The sequence below is a fragment of the Triturus cristatus genome, chromosome 6, assembly GCF_964204655.1.
Source record: "Triturus cristatus chromosome 6, aTriCri1.1, whole genome shotgun sequence".
Classification (NCBI taxonomy): Eukaryota; Metazoa; Chordata; class Amphibia; order Caudata; family Salamandridae; genus Triturus; species Triturus cristatus.
In genome coordinates, this window is record NC_140589.1 from 980905598 (window position 1) to 980923765 (window position 18168).

At 47.9% G+C, this 18168-nt stretch overlaps 1 protein-coding gene across 50 annotated transcripts in view; it reads left to right on the forward strand.

Annotated features, from left to right (window-relative positions):
* Positions 1-18168, forward strand: part of LOC146820883 (uncharacterized) — a 1936624-nt gene that overhangs the window by 1886204 nt on the left and 32252 nt on the right. For all 50 annotated transcript variants that reach the window (XM_085611721.1, XM_085611696.1, XM_085611722.1 and 47 more), the window contains one exon: positions 1716-1751. Coding sequence is in view for 45 of the 50 variants with exons in the window: in XM_085611696.1 (XP_085467822.1) it covers positions 1716-1751 (36 nt within the window). In the remaining 5 variants the exon portion in view is untranslated. The remainder of the gene's footprint in view (positions 1-1715; positions 1752-18168) is intronic.

An 18168-nucleotide genomic window follows, 5' to 3' on the forward strand; every position in this document is an offset into this window, starting at 1 on the left:
TATTTTATGCAGTAGACTTGTGTTTTAGAAATAAACATTTCAAATTATATTTCCTGTTTCTTAGTGCTATTTTGAGTGTCTTATTCATTTACAAAAGAGGGTTTAGAGTTCCATTGTGTCCCTGAACTAATCTAGAGAAACTGATCGTGATCAGAAAAGACTGCCTGCAAAGTATTGCTCATTGGGTTGTGTTTGGGACGCAATCTAACTGGATTTCTAATTTGTATTGGTGCATTGAATTCAGTAGCGGCTCGTGGAGGGAGTGCCGTGGGCGGTGGGGTGGGGTAGGGGCGGGGTTGGGGGTAGTAAACTCCAGCTCACAGCCGACCGGAGTAATTTAACTAAATAAATAAAACAAATTTCATTGCGCACATTGAAAAGCCAAATTAATTCCCGTTTGTGACTGCAAAAAACGGTTGTACATCTGCCCGAAGATTTCGAACAACATGGACGATGTCTTTAAAAATCTATCCTCAAATATTTGCACCTATGGACACTCGGGTATGGTGAGCTGATGAGAGTCCTGCCGTGTTATGAATATTATTGAGACTAGTCAAAAATAATGATTGTAAGCCCGGACTCGATGTTTGGTCATCCTTGACATGGATGACTGCCGGTTCACAGACTCAAAATAGGCAGCCAACACATATTGCATAGGAGCATACAATGATTATGAAGACAACTCTGATTCATCCCTCTCGTGGCTTCCTGATGAAGGCAATTTGCCGAAACACGCTTAATAATCTATTCTTTTTAACATATTGACAATGAGGTGGGCTAAAGTGGATGTACCCATGTATGTATGAGTACCAGTATGTCTGATGACTGGAATGAATTTTATTATTATACTGTAGCCTTCTTGTGCACATAACCATTCCTAAAGACACTATGACATTGTAACTTATAAAATTAAAAGGACCTTTCTATTTTTGTATCAATTAGATTGTCTCTTTGTTTGTCGTCTTATGTGCCCTCTACCTTATTTTATAAATAAATGCCTGAGATTCCTTTTGTAATTTATTGATAAATACAATAACATACATCTGCAGTTGTCCATGAATACCAATTTGGCTGTTTAATTTTCTAAGACACATTTAGGTAAGTTACCTCATAATTGCCTTTTATCATGTGCATTGTAACTATAGTTGCTGTATCCCTTTTGTAGACAGGTTACACACCTTTCTAAGTTCAGAAAATGATAACAACCACTAAACACCATTTTTACATTCGAAGTGAAAGCCAAAGTTTTACTAAGTGGGATCGTTGTCACATTCAGGAATTGTGCATTGTTCACATATAAGTGCTGTTTGGTGCTGTCAACTTCCTCTATTTTGTTTACTTAGGTTTTAGTAAAATATGAATGAATAGATCATTTAACAAATAGAAATCACAACTCGGGGGTTTGGATGAAAATATAATACCTAGTAAATTTTAGTTTCTATCTGTGCTGCTGAAACCTGATGTACTGCATTTACAATGTTGTAAAACACATGAGCCCTTTTGATTATAGGGCTGTATTTCTATTTGAATTATTTTGTGTATTAAAAACTCTTCAGGAGGAATAATCTAGCATGTATGGAAAGAATATCATGTTCCAGTCGGAATGCGTTTTGCTTTCTATAACATGTTCAGCTGCCACTCCATAACCATGCGTTTTTATTATAAGTATTAGAATGCTCAAATAAACTACTTTCATTCTTCTTTTTATGTTTTAGAAACGTCAGACGTAATTCCAGTAAAGATCGACAAAGGTACTGCATGTTTAACAAATAATAATTGCCTTTTTCATACACAGTAAGAATGTACATTTCTTCCCCCCTGGTCAAATTGCTACCGCATTGTTTATTTCAAAATTGACCGGAGTGGGTAACTGGTATCGCTTATTAAATTCCCAAGATGAGTCCCCTCTGGTTGTAAAAATGTTGGAGAAAGTTGCAACTCAAACTCAATGTGTTTTCTCTTATCAAGATTGGCAAAAGGAATTACAGGAAATAAGATACTGAGAGCTGCAAACTACAAAAGAATGGCATTTCTCGCTCATTGGATGGTATATTATACCCCAGAAGCGTTGAATAAAATGTATCCAGAGGTGGAAAATAGCTGTTTTCGATGCGGTACCTGGAGAAAGGCTATGTGTATAGCATGGCGGTCCAGATATGAGCGAACTTGTCTCCATTTTCTAGGGTCCCCCAGGCCTCTAACGTTCCACGTAAGCGTGTTTAAGGCAGTGTCCCCCATAGCCAGGCGTGTGTCAAGAGCAACATGCAGTGCACTAGCGAAGGGCCCAGGAACGCGGCACCCCAAAGGGCCGCGCGCGACGCACACCACACCCCCACCATGCAGAGGTGGTGCAGTCTGTGCCCCACTACACTATCAAGGCGAAGACCTCTGAGATCACCAGTGAGCGTGTGTATCACAGGCCCCGCAGGGGAACCCCCACGCGACCCCACAGTATCGCACCATGGAAGTGCTATGAATAGTATCACCATGACATCAGCTGTGCTCAACATTATACCAACATGTACAAATAACGCTATCCCCCCGCCCCTCCCCACAAGCACCCCCCAAAAGCCTCGCATAACATTTGTAATCACAATGCCATCTGAAAGTGCAGCATCAATACCCCCGCAAATTGTGGAAAAAGGAAGTCGACACAGCCAAAAATACCCAATGCCCAGGCACGATCTCCTCAATCCAGTGCAAGGGGTCACATCCTTGGTGGAGGCGAAGCGCCCATTGTGTACATTCCCCAGTGCGAAACCAGAAGAGGTCAGTGCTCCACCCCCACCCCGGCCGCGCATCCCCTCGCCACATCCATCAAACACACCCAAGACAGCAAAAGGCCCCTGCATAAAACGGGGAAAAACCACTGCCCCTCCCTCCCGCGGGCAATCAAGACCAGCAAGCCTAAGAAGAACTACACCTGGGCCCAATCCTGAGCCACAATCCGAGCAGCCCTCCCCAACCCCCGATAGAATCCCGCAAAAAGGAACCCACAGCAGACATCCCAGGTATATCACTACGTTAGTCATGAGCAACGAGATAGCAGTGACATGAAAGGAAATGGAGGATACCTGAGACATCTCAGAACGCCACACCCCACCCCCAACCCACTGAAGCAGCCCCAACTTGCCAGAAATCACCTCCCACCCCCCTCCCAGAATAGCAACCCAACAGCTCAACAGGAGCAACATAGTCAGTGAAGTCATTGGGGTACACCCTTTGGGGGTCATCCAGGGGTCACACACAGCCATCCCCCACACCCCTCTCCCCATCACAGACAAGGGAAGGGGAGGGAGAGTGGTGCCTGGAATACATCACCGGCCACTGTCCAGTACCCGACCAGGACACGCATGTTCAGACTCGGTGCCGTCCCACAGTTGGGCACGTGCGGTGGACTACCAGAATGGCGACAGCAACACCACCACCACACCCAGAGGCCCAGCGATAGCGTTCAGCAGAATAGTAATCAATGTTCATCTTCATTTTCGTCTCTATCCACCACTCGGTGCTCAGCCCGCGCAGTCTTTAGCGTCTTCAAAAAATCGTCCACTTGTTGCGGGTTCGTAAAGAAGTGTTGCTTAGCTTGATGAGTGACTCTCAACTTCGCTGGATACAACAACGCATAGTCAATTTGAAGGGCCCTGAGTTTTTTCTTAACGTCAAGGAATTTACGCCTCTGATCTTGGACGACAGGCGTAGAGTCCGGGTAAACGGTAAAGCTTACACCATCACATGTTAGTTGTTGGTTGGTGCGTGCGGCCCGCAACGCAGCGTCGCGGTCACGATAGTTGAGGAGCCTTGCAATGATGGGCCGGGGCGAAGCGCCAGGTCTAGGTCGCGGCCCCAATGAGCGGTGTGCCCTCTCGACAATAAACTGTTTAGAAAACTTTTCCGCGCCAACGGAGTCCAGGAGAATCTTCTCCACATATTCTTCCATGCGACCAGTGTTGGTGGACTCCGGCACACCTACCACTCGAATGTTATTGCGCCGGCTGCGGGCCTCTAACTCCTCGTTCTTGGCCGCGATAACTCTAAGGACATTGTCCATTCTCGACAGTTGCGTAGTGTGAGAGGCCACAGTGTCATCATTATCAGAGATCCGTCTCTCCGCCTCCGTGATACGTTCTTCGTGCACATCTATTTTCTGCACGATAGCATCCATGCGCGAGGAAAGGCGATCCACCTTGTCCACTATAGTTGCGAAGCCCTGCCGCATCTCTTGCATCAGCTGTTGTAGGTCTGGTGGCGGAGAGCCCAATTGTATGGCGGCTGCCGGCTGACTCCGCGAGTCCCCCGTATCCGGCACGCTCCGTAGCCCCTTCTTAGCCGCAGGGGCATCAAAGGAAAGCTTAGGCTGCCGACTGTCCTGCTTCCCCATCGTGGATCGAACGTAAGGGACACCGGTTAGCTAAGAGGAGGGGGAGAACGCGGTCCACGCAGGCAGCGCCAGACCCAAAGTGCCTCAATGCAGCACAGCACAACCGCACACGGCCAAGGACCTTACACAGGCCGTCTGAAGCCACTATAGGAGCGGAGGGCTCGGTCAGCAGGGAGACGACCGGGAAGTCAATGCCCGCCAGTGCGATAGGAGCGCCTGCAGGGGGGGACAGATGATCAAGCAGGAGTAGGAGTGCGTATCTCCCACCTAGAAGCGTGGACAGTCGGTCTCATTCCAGCCCAGTAGACCAGGGTCCAGCCATCCCCCCACCGCGGCAGAGGAAGCAGAGTCGGGGCACAGTCACAGGGAGCGGGCGGCTCTCCCGGGAGCAGCGAACCGGCGAATCGCAACAGGACGCCGCGCAGAGCTCAACAGTCAGCCTCCAAGTGTGCCCCCACTCCCAGATCCACACTCCCACGCCGTGGAGGTACCAGCGTCTCACTGCCACAGCCAGGCCGCCACACCTCACCTTAGTGCTCCCAGCGCGGAGGGGGGGGGACCCAGCGCAGCCCGCCCGTGAACGGGGATTCAGAAGTCCAGGTCCGGGCCGTACCCAACACCCCGCCGTCCAGATATCAGACCGGCGAAATCGGCAGCTTGCATCTCAGCAGTCAGGCTCCATGCGTCCAGCAGCTGTGCGAGCCAGTCGCGCGATCAGCGGGGGGTGGGGGGGCCGGGCACCGCATCAGCTTCCCAGCATCCAGATGCCCCCCAGGCCTCGGGTGTCATGCGGTGGGGGGGGCGGGGGGTGGGCAGGAACCCCACCACGGTACCGCCGCTCAACTTGGTCTTCAGGTCCCTCCGACTTCCGCAAGCAGCACACTCGCCCAAACAGGGGGGGGGGCAGCCGGCCCAGACCACCACAGAAAGCCGCTGCAGCCTCCGTCGCACGCAACTGTCCCGCATCACCCGCCGCACTAGGTGCGTCTCTTCAGCGGCTCGGCCAGGGCCCACCTGCCTCGTGGTGCGCCCCGGGGTCGCGTAGCTGCGGGGCCTGGTCAGACGCTCTGCCTCGTCACAGTCCCAGGCGCGGCAAGTCTTACGCCGCCTTCAGCTCCGCAGCGGTCAGGCGTTCCCCAGCCAAACTTCCACCAAAGCTGCAGGGCAGGCTAAGCAGCAACCGGAGGTGCTTTTCGTCGGGAAGACAAGCCGGTCAGGAGGATAAATGCAGGATTTTCATTCCAGGCAGCAGGAGCCTCACATGAGTGCGGCCATACTGCTTGTGCGCCCTCTAGCGCCCCCATTCGATGCGGTACCTTATCAGAAGGGGGATGGCGGCATATTTTTTTTTCTTGTCCTAAGTTGATAACATTTTGGGAAAGAATATTCGAATACTTTAGTAGGGCGATTAAAAAAACATATAAACCTATAGTAGAAGCTGCTCTGTTTGGGATACCTGGTAGGGAGGCTATTCTTACGAAAACTGAGAGTCATTTCCTTGCGATTTCAATGTTGGTAGCTCGTTCATTAAATTTACAGAACTGGAGATGCCTCGAAATACCTTTGTTTGAAAAATGGCTTATGAAAATGAAACATACAAAGCCTTTTGAAGAAGCTTATGCTAAACGAGTGGGGGCAATTACGAAATTTGCTCGGATTTGGAAATATTTTCTTGACTGTTACATAGATGATGCATTTTGTAGAATAAATTTGTATCTTTAATTAGTTTTGTTGTATTTTGTAAATATTTTCTGAATCCCGATAGCTCTGCTCAATTAAAAAAAAAAAAAAAAAGAATGTCCATTACAGTAGCCAATGTGATGGGCTTTTAACGTCCCTTCACAGGATTGCATGACTGTATCTCCGCCTGTCAAAGTGGCGTCCATTAAAGTACATAAAATAAAGCTCTTGCTCTTGTCATCTGCCATTCTACATTATTTTGGTCGTTTGGATGTTGGAGAGAAGAGGGGCATCCTCTGTAAAAGGGCAGTTGAGAAGATTATATTACGGGTTTGCTGAAGTTCAGAAGAAGACGGACCACATGTCTTCACCTTGTAGGTCAGCAAGATGTGACCACAGCTGATCAAATGTTTTGGTCATTTTTTCACCTAGACCATGTAGTCCAGCTACTTGCTCTGAAATGGCAGTGATCATAGCATGCTGGCCGGCACACACTGCTTCTGACTTTGTGCACAAGGAAAGCTGGTGGGCATTGTTACTTGTAAAAGAAACACTTGACGAATGCTTGGCAGTGGTGAGGTGTTCTAGTGAGGGGGTTGCAGAGAGACAGGAGAGGTGGAGAACTGCAGAAATGGTGTCATGTTGGTTTCTTTTATTTAGCACAATATTCACATGGCTTTTTGGTGTTGAAGGCTAAAAATGCATGACCAACAGAAAAAAGTATAAAAAATTGAAAGTAACCCTGCAATAGGGATACTGTTCTGCAGTGAGATCTCCCTAGTTGGCATAAATTATTGTGAGTGATTTGATAGTAAAAAAAACAATGCTCTGGGGTATGCTAGTAACCTCTGCCTTTCCCTCAATGTCAGTTAATAACCCTTCATCTACAGTAGAAGACATCAACTTCCAGGCTTAGATTGGTGTATGGTATTTTTCCATCTCCTCATCCTTCCCCCCTTCTCCCCGTCTCTTATGTTGAGCCCAGTACAAGGTCTCCTCCAACATGCCAGTGGCAAAGCCGCTTCTGTGTCCTCCTGGCAAGACTGGTTCCTCTATGGCGGTGTAGGAGAGTCGCCCACCTGTATTTGTTGCCCCCCGACCACTGAATTAAAAATGTTAAATATAATTAAACTGTATTTTTTCTACTTTTTATTTTTCTTACACTGCCTCCCCCCAACCGGCTTGGATGTACACAGACTTTTAAACATGAGTGTGGCAGGGGTGGGGCTTAATTATTCACAGCAGGCATAGGTTGGCACTCTGCACATAACTGCAGTGTTAGAGTTTGTCTTGAGTTGGACGGGCGTCTTTCTACCAGGAGAGAGGAGGTGGCCTAACGGCTAGGGCGGTCGACCTCGAATCTGGGGAACTGCGTCTGAGGCTCCACAATGACGCTGAACATCCTGTGATTCTGGGCAAATCACTTAATCTCCCCGTGCCTAACAAAGATGAATGTGTTCTCATGCATTTCAACTGGTGCTATGTAAAGCGCTCTGATACCCGATACGGGTCAAGTTCGCGCTATATAAAACTCTGTAAAATAAAAATGTATTTTGAGGCCTGTTCTATCTCTGCACTGTTTGTGACCTGGGGTATCCTCACCGGTCTCTGGAGGAGTGCTGGCTTTGCCTGTTCCATCAAACCATTGCACTGTTTCCATGCTGTTTTTTAATATAAACAACGTGGAAGCAGCGTCTGGATTGGCTCAAGAGATACGAGCAGGTCGAAGCTGACCTTTTCATGGGGGCAGGGGTGCAGAAGTGTCAGTGAGCATGCTCAGTGGACAGCACATGACAGAGCTTGTAACTTCCATCCAAGACTGGCTCTCAGACCTGCTCAGCTGACAGCAGAGCAACTGAAAGGATGGGGGAAGCAAACTGGTAAGAGGCTGAACTCCCATGTGCTGCGCACCAGAGGCCGAGCAGATAACCACAGTGATCCTGCAGGAACAGGTCATTCTGCTGGTTAATGCTTTTCCTGTTGGTTCTCTCCTCCCACAGCTGCCCCACAGAGGGGCCGGATAAAAGGCTTCACCGTGTGGCCCTTCCACACTACTAACAGGATCCAGGCTGCCCTCGCACCAAGGTCTCTGTGTTGAAGCCCCAGAGCTTTCAAGAGGCGGGGGAAACCCAACAAGAAGCAGCTGCGTCGGCGGCAGCCCTTCTCTTTTCAGGACACATCTAACTCATGCCCACTTATCTGCTGGTTTAAATAAAGCTTTCACCAGCCCCTGGTAACAGAGCACTTTGCGCCTAAAACTCCAAAGCCATGGCTACAACAATATAGTGTTTCTTTGACCTCAGTCAGTGGAAATTAAGGGATGGAAAACTGCCTCTCACTTAACTTCCTCCAGTGCCACTCTTATGTGCGCAGAGGCAGGGTGAGAAAGTGCGACAGGGGACCAGGCCCCCTCATCACTTGCAGCGCTGCCCCTATTCTAGTGCCCGAAGGGAGCAGAAACAGACTCACTTCTTGGGTCCGCCCTTTCCTGCCTCACCGGCCCCCTAAGGAGCCTGCAGCCAAGCACCCTGGGCTCAGAGACAGCTGTGTCCTGAGGACTGTTTGCCTCCAGGATCAGCAGTAGCTCCTGGTTGAGGTGCGAGGGAAGGAAAGCTGCAGAGAGCTCTACTGTGTCCTCCTGTAGCCACAAAGGATGCCCCCTGTGAAGGGGTGACAAACTGTAATTGTGCCCTAGCCCGCCTGAGAGGCTGGCACTGTGAGGCTACCAGAGGAGAGGTCTCTGCTCACTGTAAATCACTTGAGGCTCTGCCTGACTTCCAAAGCCTCCCCTCCTTGCAAAGAGGGTCTCGTTGTGAACTCTCCCCACTGTGGAATGTTCCAGCAGCTGAAGCCCGGTCTTCAATGAGAGGCTGACAGGGCCAGCAGTTCTCCCCTGAGCTGCTGCTCCCCACACTTGGAAAGACCCAGGGAGGTCGAAATGGAGGTGCATCACTGTCACTACTCAGGCTAACACTGCTGTGTACTCCAGATGGAGCCCTGCCTTCTAGGCCTCACTGCACACACCGGAGGCCTGATTGAGTTCAGCAGTGACTGACTGCACTGATGAAGAACACAGGGAGGGGTTACCCCAGACCTAGCCATCCCCGGGTCTGTGCCACCTCCCCAACCTGAGCCAGGTGTTGTGGAACCCAGCACAATTTAATTGCCTCCCTCCCGAAGCTGGATATTTTATCCTCTAAGCCCCTGGTGAAATGCTAGCTGTAAGAAGAAGAGGGCCAGGGCGAGGTATTGGCCTGACTGCGAGGGAGTAACTTAATGTAGAGTAAGTACTGGTTTTACATTAAAAGTATTATGTTGACTGAGGTATTACTCATGCATTGTATTGCGATCAGAAATAATTTTTAAAGCTACAGACACTTGCTCTTGTGTCCTGACTATCCTCTCCTTTCTCTCTTCTTCCTGTCTCCTTTCTGTCTCCATCCTCTTCTCCCTGCTCCCTCCCTTCCCTCCCGCTGCTCTCTCCTCCCTCATCCCTCTCCTCTACCCCTCCTCTCTTCTTCTTCTGTCCCTCCTCTCTCCTTTTTCCCTCCTCTTTTCTTCCTCTGTTCCACCTCTCTTCTTCCTCTCTCCCAGCCCTCTAGGTGCTAATACCTCTCAATCTACCAAGATAGGACAAGTGAGTTAGCCATAGCGCCAACCCAGCCCTCTGCTTGCCCTGTGTCATGCTGCTCCCTGTAAACGTGAGAGCGGCAGCGCTGCAGATAATGATGAAAGCGCCAAATGCACTGTGCCAGCAACAGTAATGAATTAATAAGAGTGGTGGCATCATCCTATAAATTGAAATTAAATCTCTGACACGGCCCATGTTCGTTTGTAGTTGTCTATGCTTCTGCTCTGGCCCATTTTAGTATCTGGCAATTATCTACTAGAACCCACTCTGGTCGGATGGAACTTTTTACTTGCCCAATAGCGTAGAGGGAATAAACACAATTATCAGAAAATGCTGTCCGCAATTTGTCATAATCAAGGACTCGAGACTTAATCTCTTGGCTCTCTGGCTTTTATTATCAGCATAAAGATTTGAAGATACAAACTCCTCAATACGAGGCACAACAAGTACATAGGCACTAACACAAATGCTACTCTACGAAGAATCCGCATACGACTAAAAATAACTAAAAGCACAATTTCTAAAAGCATGAGGTAGAAAACTACCAAGCCAATGTCGATATTAGGGACACTGGACCATACCATCTCTGTCCCTACTCTGTACTAGATGACATCCCTACTTAGCAATCCCTTGAGACCCTCACTCAAAAAGGTGTCAGAGTGAAACTTCCTAAGAAGTCTTCACTTAGAGAGCTTGATCTAAAATTGCCCCCTCTAGCTCTTCGCCTAACTCTTCTCTGCTCTGGGCTGCTCTGATCTGCCTCCACCCTCGGGGCGCTTTCCCTAATACAGAACCCCAAATTCCAGAACACGCCCTTTGCGCCTCCTCTTCAGCCGGGTCGTCCCTCAGTAACTTTCCATAGAGCGCTGTCCAGTTCCATCGTCCATCAGCTTGGCCTTGAGTCCCAGACACCGTCCGCACTAGGAGTTACGATTAGCACATTCCAATGTACTCCCATGTCTGGCTTTAACTACATAAGTCAATTTGTGAACAAAGAACTTCTCTACTAACGAGCAACTGTCCTTGCACCTGGGGTGAGATCATGGAAGGCAGACATACTTCGCATCTTTTAACTTTGCAATTTACTACAGCCTTAAACCTCTACTGGAATAAATCCTTTTTGGCCTATTGCCCTCGGCTAACATAAGAAAAATAACAGGCCTTTCGCCTCAACGATATATGTGAATTCTGGCCACTACTTCGGTTACACAAGCATGTCTAAATCACACTATTGACATTTACGTCTTTCTTTCATGTACGTTTAACTAAACAGTCTACATGCACGCATTCTAGGCTACACATTTAACATCACATTGCGTTCAAGTAAACTAAACTCCATGTATTTCTCTAATACATTCACAATACGCTTGTACATAGCTAACACCTCTATTTATCGATATAGGTTATACAATTCTTAATACATTGCACACAAAATACCTGAGTACACATTTGATTATATGCGGGTGCCGACTAACAGTGAATATAACGCACCCCTACGATTTTCAACCTTTTAAACGCTACATCAGTTCCCCCCTTTGATGACATCCGTCATCACACCATTACAAACTCCTTCTTTAGAACTGATTTAAACCGTACTGGACATGACTCTGCCAGGTCGAACTCCCTCCAATCTCTTAAGACTCTCATATTGCTGATCCTGAAACTTCGCCATTCTTTTCTCATTTGCTCTAAGAGCTCTTTCAACTTTGCCTCCTTGATACCACTTCCATGCTTTCACGCATCCCCACAAACAAATCACACAAACTACAGCAATGATAATTGGCTTCAATACTGATCCAAGAAATCCTCTTCCCAAATTCGCAAACCATGTTCCTACTCTTCCAAATCCTTGTCCAATCTTTTCCCACACATTCTCCTCCGTCAAATCCATAATTTCCTTGTGAATAGTTGTGATGTTGTCTATGTACTTCCCCAACTCCTTCGTATTGTCTGGAATATATGTGCAGCATTCTTGAACCTTCAATAATTTACAGACTCCGCCTTCCTTAGCTAATAACACGTCTAACGCAAGGCGATTCTGCATAACCATATTTCGTATCGACAACAGCTCTCCAGCCACCAACAACAAAGACCTCGCCGTATTCATAGACAGCTCATCAACTACAGTCGCCAACCTTCTGATCTTCACGTCATTCAACACCACACCCATACTAGGTATCATTGCTCCATATATATCACCAATCACTGCACCTGCATTTACAGCCCTACGTCTCCTAGAATGTTGTCTCGTCTCTAACAACTCCAAGTCCTCTGTGTGATAAATCTTCGGGAATATGATAGCCAAATGACATATCCCATACCAATTTGCAGGTAGTCTGACATAAGCATTCTTCCCACATACATAATACACTGTCGGAATCACTTGTACTGCACCTTGCATAAAATCCTTAACAGAAGCCTCCATAGTGAAAGTCTGAGAACAGGTGCTATGTCCTACTGCAACCTTCTCCGTAGCTGATTGAGGACGTCCAATACACAAATTCCCTTTCTGCACTTCATCTAACGCTATTGGTCCATAGCTTCCCTTGGACTTGTGAGATCTCTCCTCCTCGGTCCAATCTACTGGACTATCTCCGGTGTCTCGTGTCTGGGTCAACTTTCTATATCTGTCCTCTACTTGATCACTGAATTTCTTCTCCGTCTCAGATAACGCACATGTCAGGTTATGCCTGTGAGCATGCGCAGTATCCAACTTCACAGTAGGTCTAAAATACTTCAGGAGTCTGTCCTCTTTCTTATAATAATCGTACTTATTCAAATGCTTGATTTGAAAAGAAATACTCAAACTGTCTCCTGTCGTAAAATAAACTGAGCAATAAACTACAAGAAATCCCATATGTCAATGGGAGATGATGATACTTGATACCTTCATCTACTGAAGCAGGCAACTGCATACACACATAGCAATCCTTCACATCCATCGCATCAACATATTCGTACAACAACTTCGCGTAAGCATTAAGCTTAAAATCACCCTTCGACAAATCCATGTGGAGTCTGCGATCCTCCCTTAACTTTGATGTTTCCTGTTCTCTGAAACTGACACCTCTCTGTCCTGGGGTAATAGGTGTAGGTGCTCCCTGAACCTTCCCCTCTTGCCTATGAGCCACCATGTATGAACTTATCACTACTGCAAATATAGTGGCTATCACAACTCCTATCAATGTGCCTAGTATCAATTTAGCCCTACGATGTGGGTTTGCAGGATCTGCCATCTTCCGAATATACTCAATGTCCAATACAGTCTCTGAAATTGTAAGTCTCTTTCTCATTAATGTCTCTTTTGTGAACCTTGGCAAACCTCCCTAACTTTTCTTCGTTCTACAACGGAAAAAGTCCCTAATTTTATTCTTCTTCCGCTCGGATCTAGGTTATCTTCTTCCCTGCTTTACAACTCTCTTGAATCAGTCCAACATAACTGCCGGTCCCAACAGTTCCAGGACCCCCTGCAATATCTCGAGCTTAAGGATGATCAGTTCTTGTGGATCTGGCACAGCCGTGAACGTCGGGAACTCCAAGTTGTCCAAGATCATACCACGAATAACGCTCAGAAATGGTGGACTCGGAACATGGATAGTCAGGATTCCCTCGATCTCCAATCCCGGAACTTTCAGCAACACCTCCACTCTCTGGAGCGGAACACTGTTGACCAATGTCATCGACCTCAATCTTCCCGTGCTCGGTAAGCCTGGCATCATTCACTGGATATGCCCACTCTGGTGAGGCGTACTTCCGACTTGGCACTCTAGTTCTCTTTGACCTTCTCAGAGTACCTTGAGGATGCTCCTCATCACTTGATTCTTCTTCTGGCTCCTCCGAAACGGGTGCAAGATCTGTGTCCGGTACCAACCTCAGGTTTACCCGTTTCTGACTTGCGGGCCAAACCCTTTCTGCTTCCGTGGCACCTCCAGTCCTCCCTTCGATACCCTGTGCACTGGCCTCCTCCTCCTCGGCAGAACTCGATTCTGCACTGCCCACTGCACCTCTTGCTCCTTCACCTGTTTCTGGGTCAGTGCTTCTCTCACGTTCTTCTTCAGTTTGATTCAGTGCACAGCTGCTTCAGCAACCCTTACAGATTGACTGGCCCTCTCAGGTGGCTCGGTCGGCTCAGCTGAGTTTTCGTTCTCGAGAGGGGCTGCATCTTCTAAGGGTGCTGGAACTCTACGGGTATGGGAAGCATGCACCCAGTTCGGTAACCCTCCACACTTAACTGCTGTGTTCGTGATGAGGATCACTTGAAACGGGCCTCGCCACCTAGCATCCAGGCAACTCTTCCTCACGTGCTTTCGGACTAGGACCCAATCGCCTGGGCATAAGTCGTGGCACAGGTCACTCGCAGCTGGAACCGTTGCTGTCTGCACCTGCTGAGACACAGAACGGACCACGTCAGCAAGGCCTTTACAATAGTCCAGGATCATATCATCAGTGATATTTATCAAAGCAGTGGCAGGTATTGCAGGCAAACGCATCGCTCTCCCCATGAGGATTTCATGGGGTGACAATCCAGTCCTTCTATCAGGCACACTTCGGAGGCTCATGAGGACCAAAGGTAATGCGTCAGGCCACTTCAAGGACGTTGACGAACACACTTTCGCCATCCGAGCCTTCAGAGTTCCATTCACCTGCTCCACTATCCCTGAAGCTTCTGGTCTATAGCTACAATGTAACCTCTGATCTATATTTAAGGCAGCACAAAGCAACTTCATGACTTCACTGTGGAAATGAGTTCCTCTGTCCGATTCAAAGGACGTCGGGAACCCGTACCTTGGAATGAGTTCTCTCAATAATAGTTTTGCTACCGTGAGTGTGTCACATCTGCGTGTAGGGTATGCCTCCACCCACCTGGAAAAGACACATACTATCACTAATATGTACCTTAACCCATTACACTTCGGCATTTCAACGAAATCCAGCTGCATCCTATTGAAAGGTCCACCTGACCTCCCTATGTGACTCAATGTCACAGCTGTCCTCTTTCCTACATTCATCTGTTGACAAGTGACACACTTCTGGCACACGGTTTCAGCCACCGCCCGAAACTTCGGGTTGTACCAGGTCTGGCGAAACACTCTCATCATTGCATCCCTACCAAGATGTGCAGCACCATGTATCAACCTCGCCATGGGATTCAATAAACATTCCGGCAACACCGCTCGTCCATCATTCGAAACCCATATATCCACCTCTCCTTTCTCACATCCAGCTCGTATCCAACTGTCTCGCTCTTGATCCGAGACCCCTTCCTGAAGCTGCTTCAATTCCTCCCATGTGTCTGCCATTGCTAACATCTGATCATACACTGTTTTCTCCTCGGTTTCCTCAATATGAGTCTCCGTGAAATTACATCCCTGCTCTGCACAAAACCGAGCTACTTCGTCTGCATAATTGTTACCCAATGAAACAAAATCATTTCCCTTCGTGTGTGCAGCACATTTAACAACAGCAATTTCATCCGGACCTTGCAATGCTTCAAGCAATTTTCGCACATAGTCACCATTTCTTATGGGTGAACCTGAAGACGTCATAAACCCTCTCTGGGACCATAGTTGTCCGAAGTCATGAACCACACCAAACCCACACTGGCTGTCCGTGTAAATCGTCACACGGATCTTATCAGCTGCCACACAGGCACGAGTCAAAGCAATGAGCTCAGCCACCTGCGCGGAGTGTACTCCTTCTAAACAAGCGGCTTCAACCGCCCCCGTGATGGTGCATACAGCAAACGCTGCTCTCAATCGCCCAACACTGTCTCTTAAGCATGAACCGTCCACAAAGAAGATCTCATCTGAAACTGAGAGCGGTTCATCGACAATGTCAGGTCTCGGTTTGGTGCATAGTTCAGTCACGTCGAGACAATCATGGTCCTCACAATCTTCATTATCATCTACATTTGGAACAGGTAACAATGTAGCAGGATTTAAAACAGCACACCTCTTCAATATCACATTATCGGCTGCAAGGATGACTTGCTCATAACGAGTCAGCCTATTGTTCGTGAGGTGCTGTGTTTTAGTCCTAGTCATCAACAATTCAACAGAATGTGGCACATGTACAGTAAGAGGGTGACCCATCTTAATGCTCTCACATCTCACGATGCTGACACCTGTTGCCGCAACGGATCTGAGACATCCGGGCAACGCAGAAGCTACCGGATCTAAGGTAGCTGAGAAATAGGCAACTGGTCTACGGACACCTCCATGATTCTGAGTTAACACTGCTAATGCGCAACCTTCTCTTTCGCAGCAAAACAATGCAAATGCCTTGTTGTAATCCGGCATTCCCAACGCAGGAGCGCTACATAAGGTTTCTCTCAGCCTCAGAAATGATTTCAAACAGTCGTCGTCCCATGGTACCGGATCACTTACATCCTTTCGCGTCAGCCGCTGTAAAGGCTTCGCTTCAAAGGAAAAGTTTGGGATCCACTGGCGGCAATAGCCCACCATTCCCAAAAACATTCTAACTTCGAGGGAACTGGCATTCTCAGAATCGCATCAATGCGATCTGGAGACACCTTCCTTTTGCCCTTCTCAATCCTGTGCCCCAAATACTGTACCTCAGGTAAACAGTATTGCAACTTGTTTGGGGACACCTTGTGACCATTCTCTCCCAAGAAATTCAACAACGCAATCGTATCAGTTCTGCAAGCGTCTTCTGTTTCCGACGCAACAAGCAGATCGTCAATGTATTGCACTAAAACAGAGTTTTGTGGCAACACAAGACTTTCGAGATTTTTCTTCAAAAGTTGATTAAAAATCGATGGGCTCTCCGTATACCCCTGTGGGATACGACACCACGTTAATACACGATTTTCTAGTCTGAATGCAAAAAGAAATCTGCTCTCTTCATGTAGGGGAATCGAGAAAAATGCTTGACACAAGTCAATCACTGTGAACCATTCAGCTTCACATGGGATCTGAAACAGTATCACAGATGGATTCGGTACCACTGGACAACATGGAACAACTATATCGTTTATCTTTCGCAAATCTTGTACGATCCTGAACTTCCCACTTGGTTTCTGCAGTCCCATAATGGGCGAATTACATGGACTACCCATGATTTCCACCAGTATTCCCTGCTTAATCATGGACTCAATCACAGGTTTAATCCCTGCAATCGTCTCAGGGGATAATTTATACTGGGGTGTTCTCGGGAATTCCGCGTTTGGCTTGACCTGTATCTTCACTGGTTCCACTCCCCTGACTAAGCCAATCTCCTCTCCACTTAGGTCCCACACATCGGTCGATACTGACTCCCTGAAATCAAGTGGAAGCTCCTCCACTGTCAAAGCTGGGTACATTTCCACACACACCCGCTGATTTGCAACCTTAAAGGTCGCGTCATCATCCCTTGTCTGTACCTCTACTCCGTTCGGGGTACAGTAGATTGTGCAATTGAGCTTACACAATAATTCTCTTCCCAACAAACAAACAGGACTAGAATCGCACACCACGAACTGGTGTCGATCCCTAAAGTTCCCGATCCTGACTGGAATCGGTTCTGTCAAAGGGCTAACTAGCCTCTTATTCGCCACTCCAACCACCTGAATACTTTCCCCGGAGAGGGCTACCCCCGGAACTACTGCTGATCTTATAGTCGACCTGGTGGCCCCCGTATCAACCAAAAAGGTAGTAGGGTGTCCGTCAAGCTCTGCTTCCACAAAGGGTCCTCTCTGGTCTACTTCTAAGATGGCCCTAAGCATGCAGTCATCCTCTTGGCTTAAACTCAACCGGGCCAGCAAATCTATATCCTTCTCCTCGCTTACTTCAAACATGGGCATCTGCAAATAAGTTCGGGCTCCCTGCTGTACGTTCTGTATCCTGGGTGGCTGGGGAATCTGCACTTGCGAGATGCCGGTCCCCCCTTGCATCATCCTCGGTATAGTCACCGTCTGTACCTGTTCCGCCCCAGGGATCTGAACTATTCCTCCCTCCATCTGTTGCTGGTTGTAGGGGTTCAGGGGACACTCGCGCCTCCAGTGTCCCACCTGGTGACACTGGTGACAGGCAGTCGTCTTTTTCAGTATCGCTACATCTATGCCTGTCCTAGGGTCTATAGGCCTTGGCCTTCCCTGATCCTGAACATTCTGATTTCCTGCCTGATAATTTCCCTGTCTCCTTACCACTGGACCCCCATTCGGCGGTCCTTGAGCGGCTTGCATCTGTATAAGCAACAAATTATCTTTCATCTTCTTATGCTTTGACTCAATCTCATCCGTGCAGTACCTGGCGTACCGCAAAATTTCATCCACGGGCTTATTCTGCCAACAGATCAAATGCTGCTGTATCATGAGACTAACCTCTGGCTTCAAACCCAGCACGAACTTAGAAACAAACTGTCCCATATCTTTCGTTTCTAACTCATCTAGGCCACTGTACTGCTTGAAAGCCTTCAAGAGTCTCTCATAAAACTCATGTACCGTCTCCTTTGGTTCTTGCACTGTCCTGTCTATTTT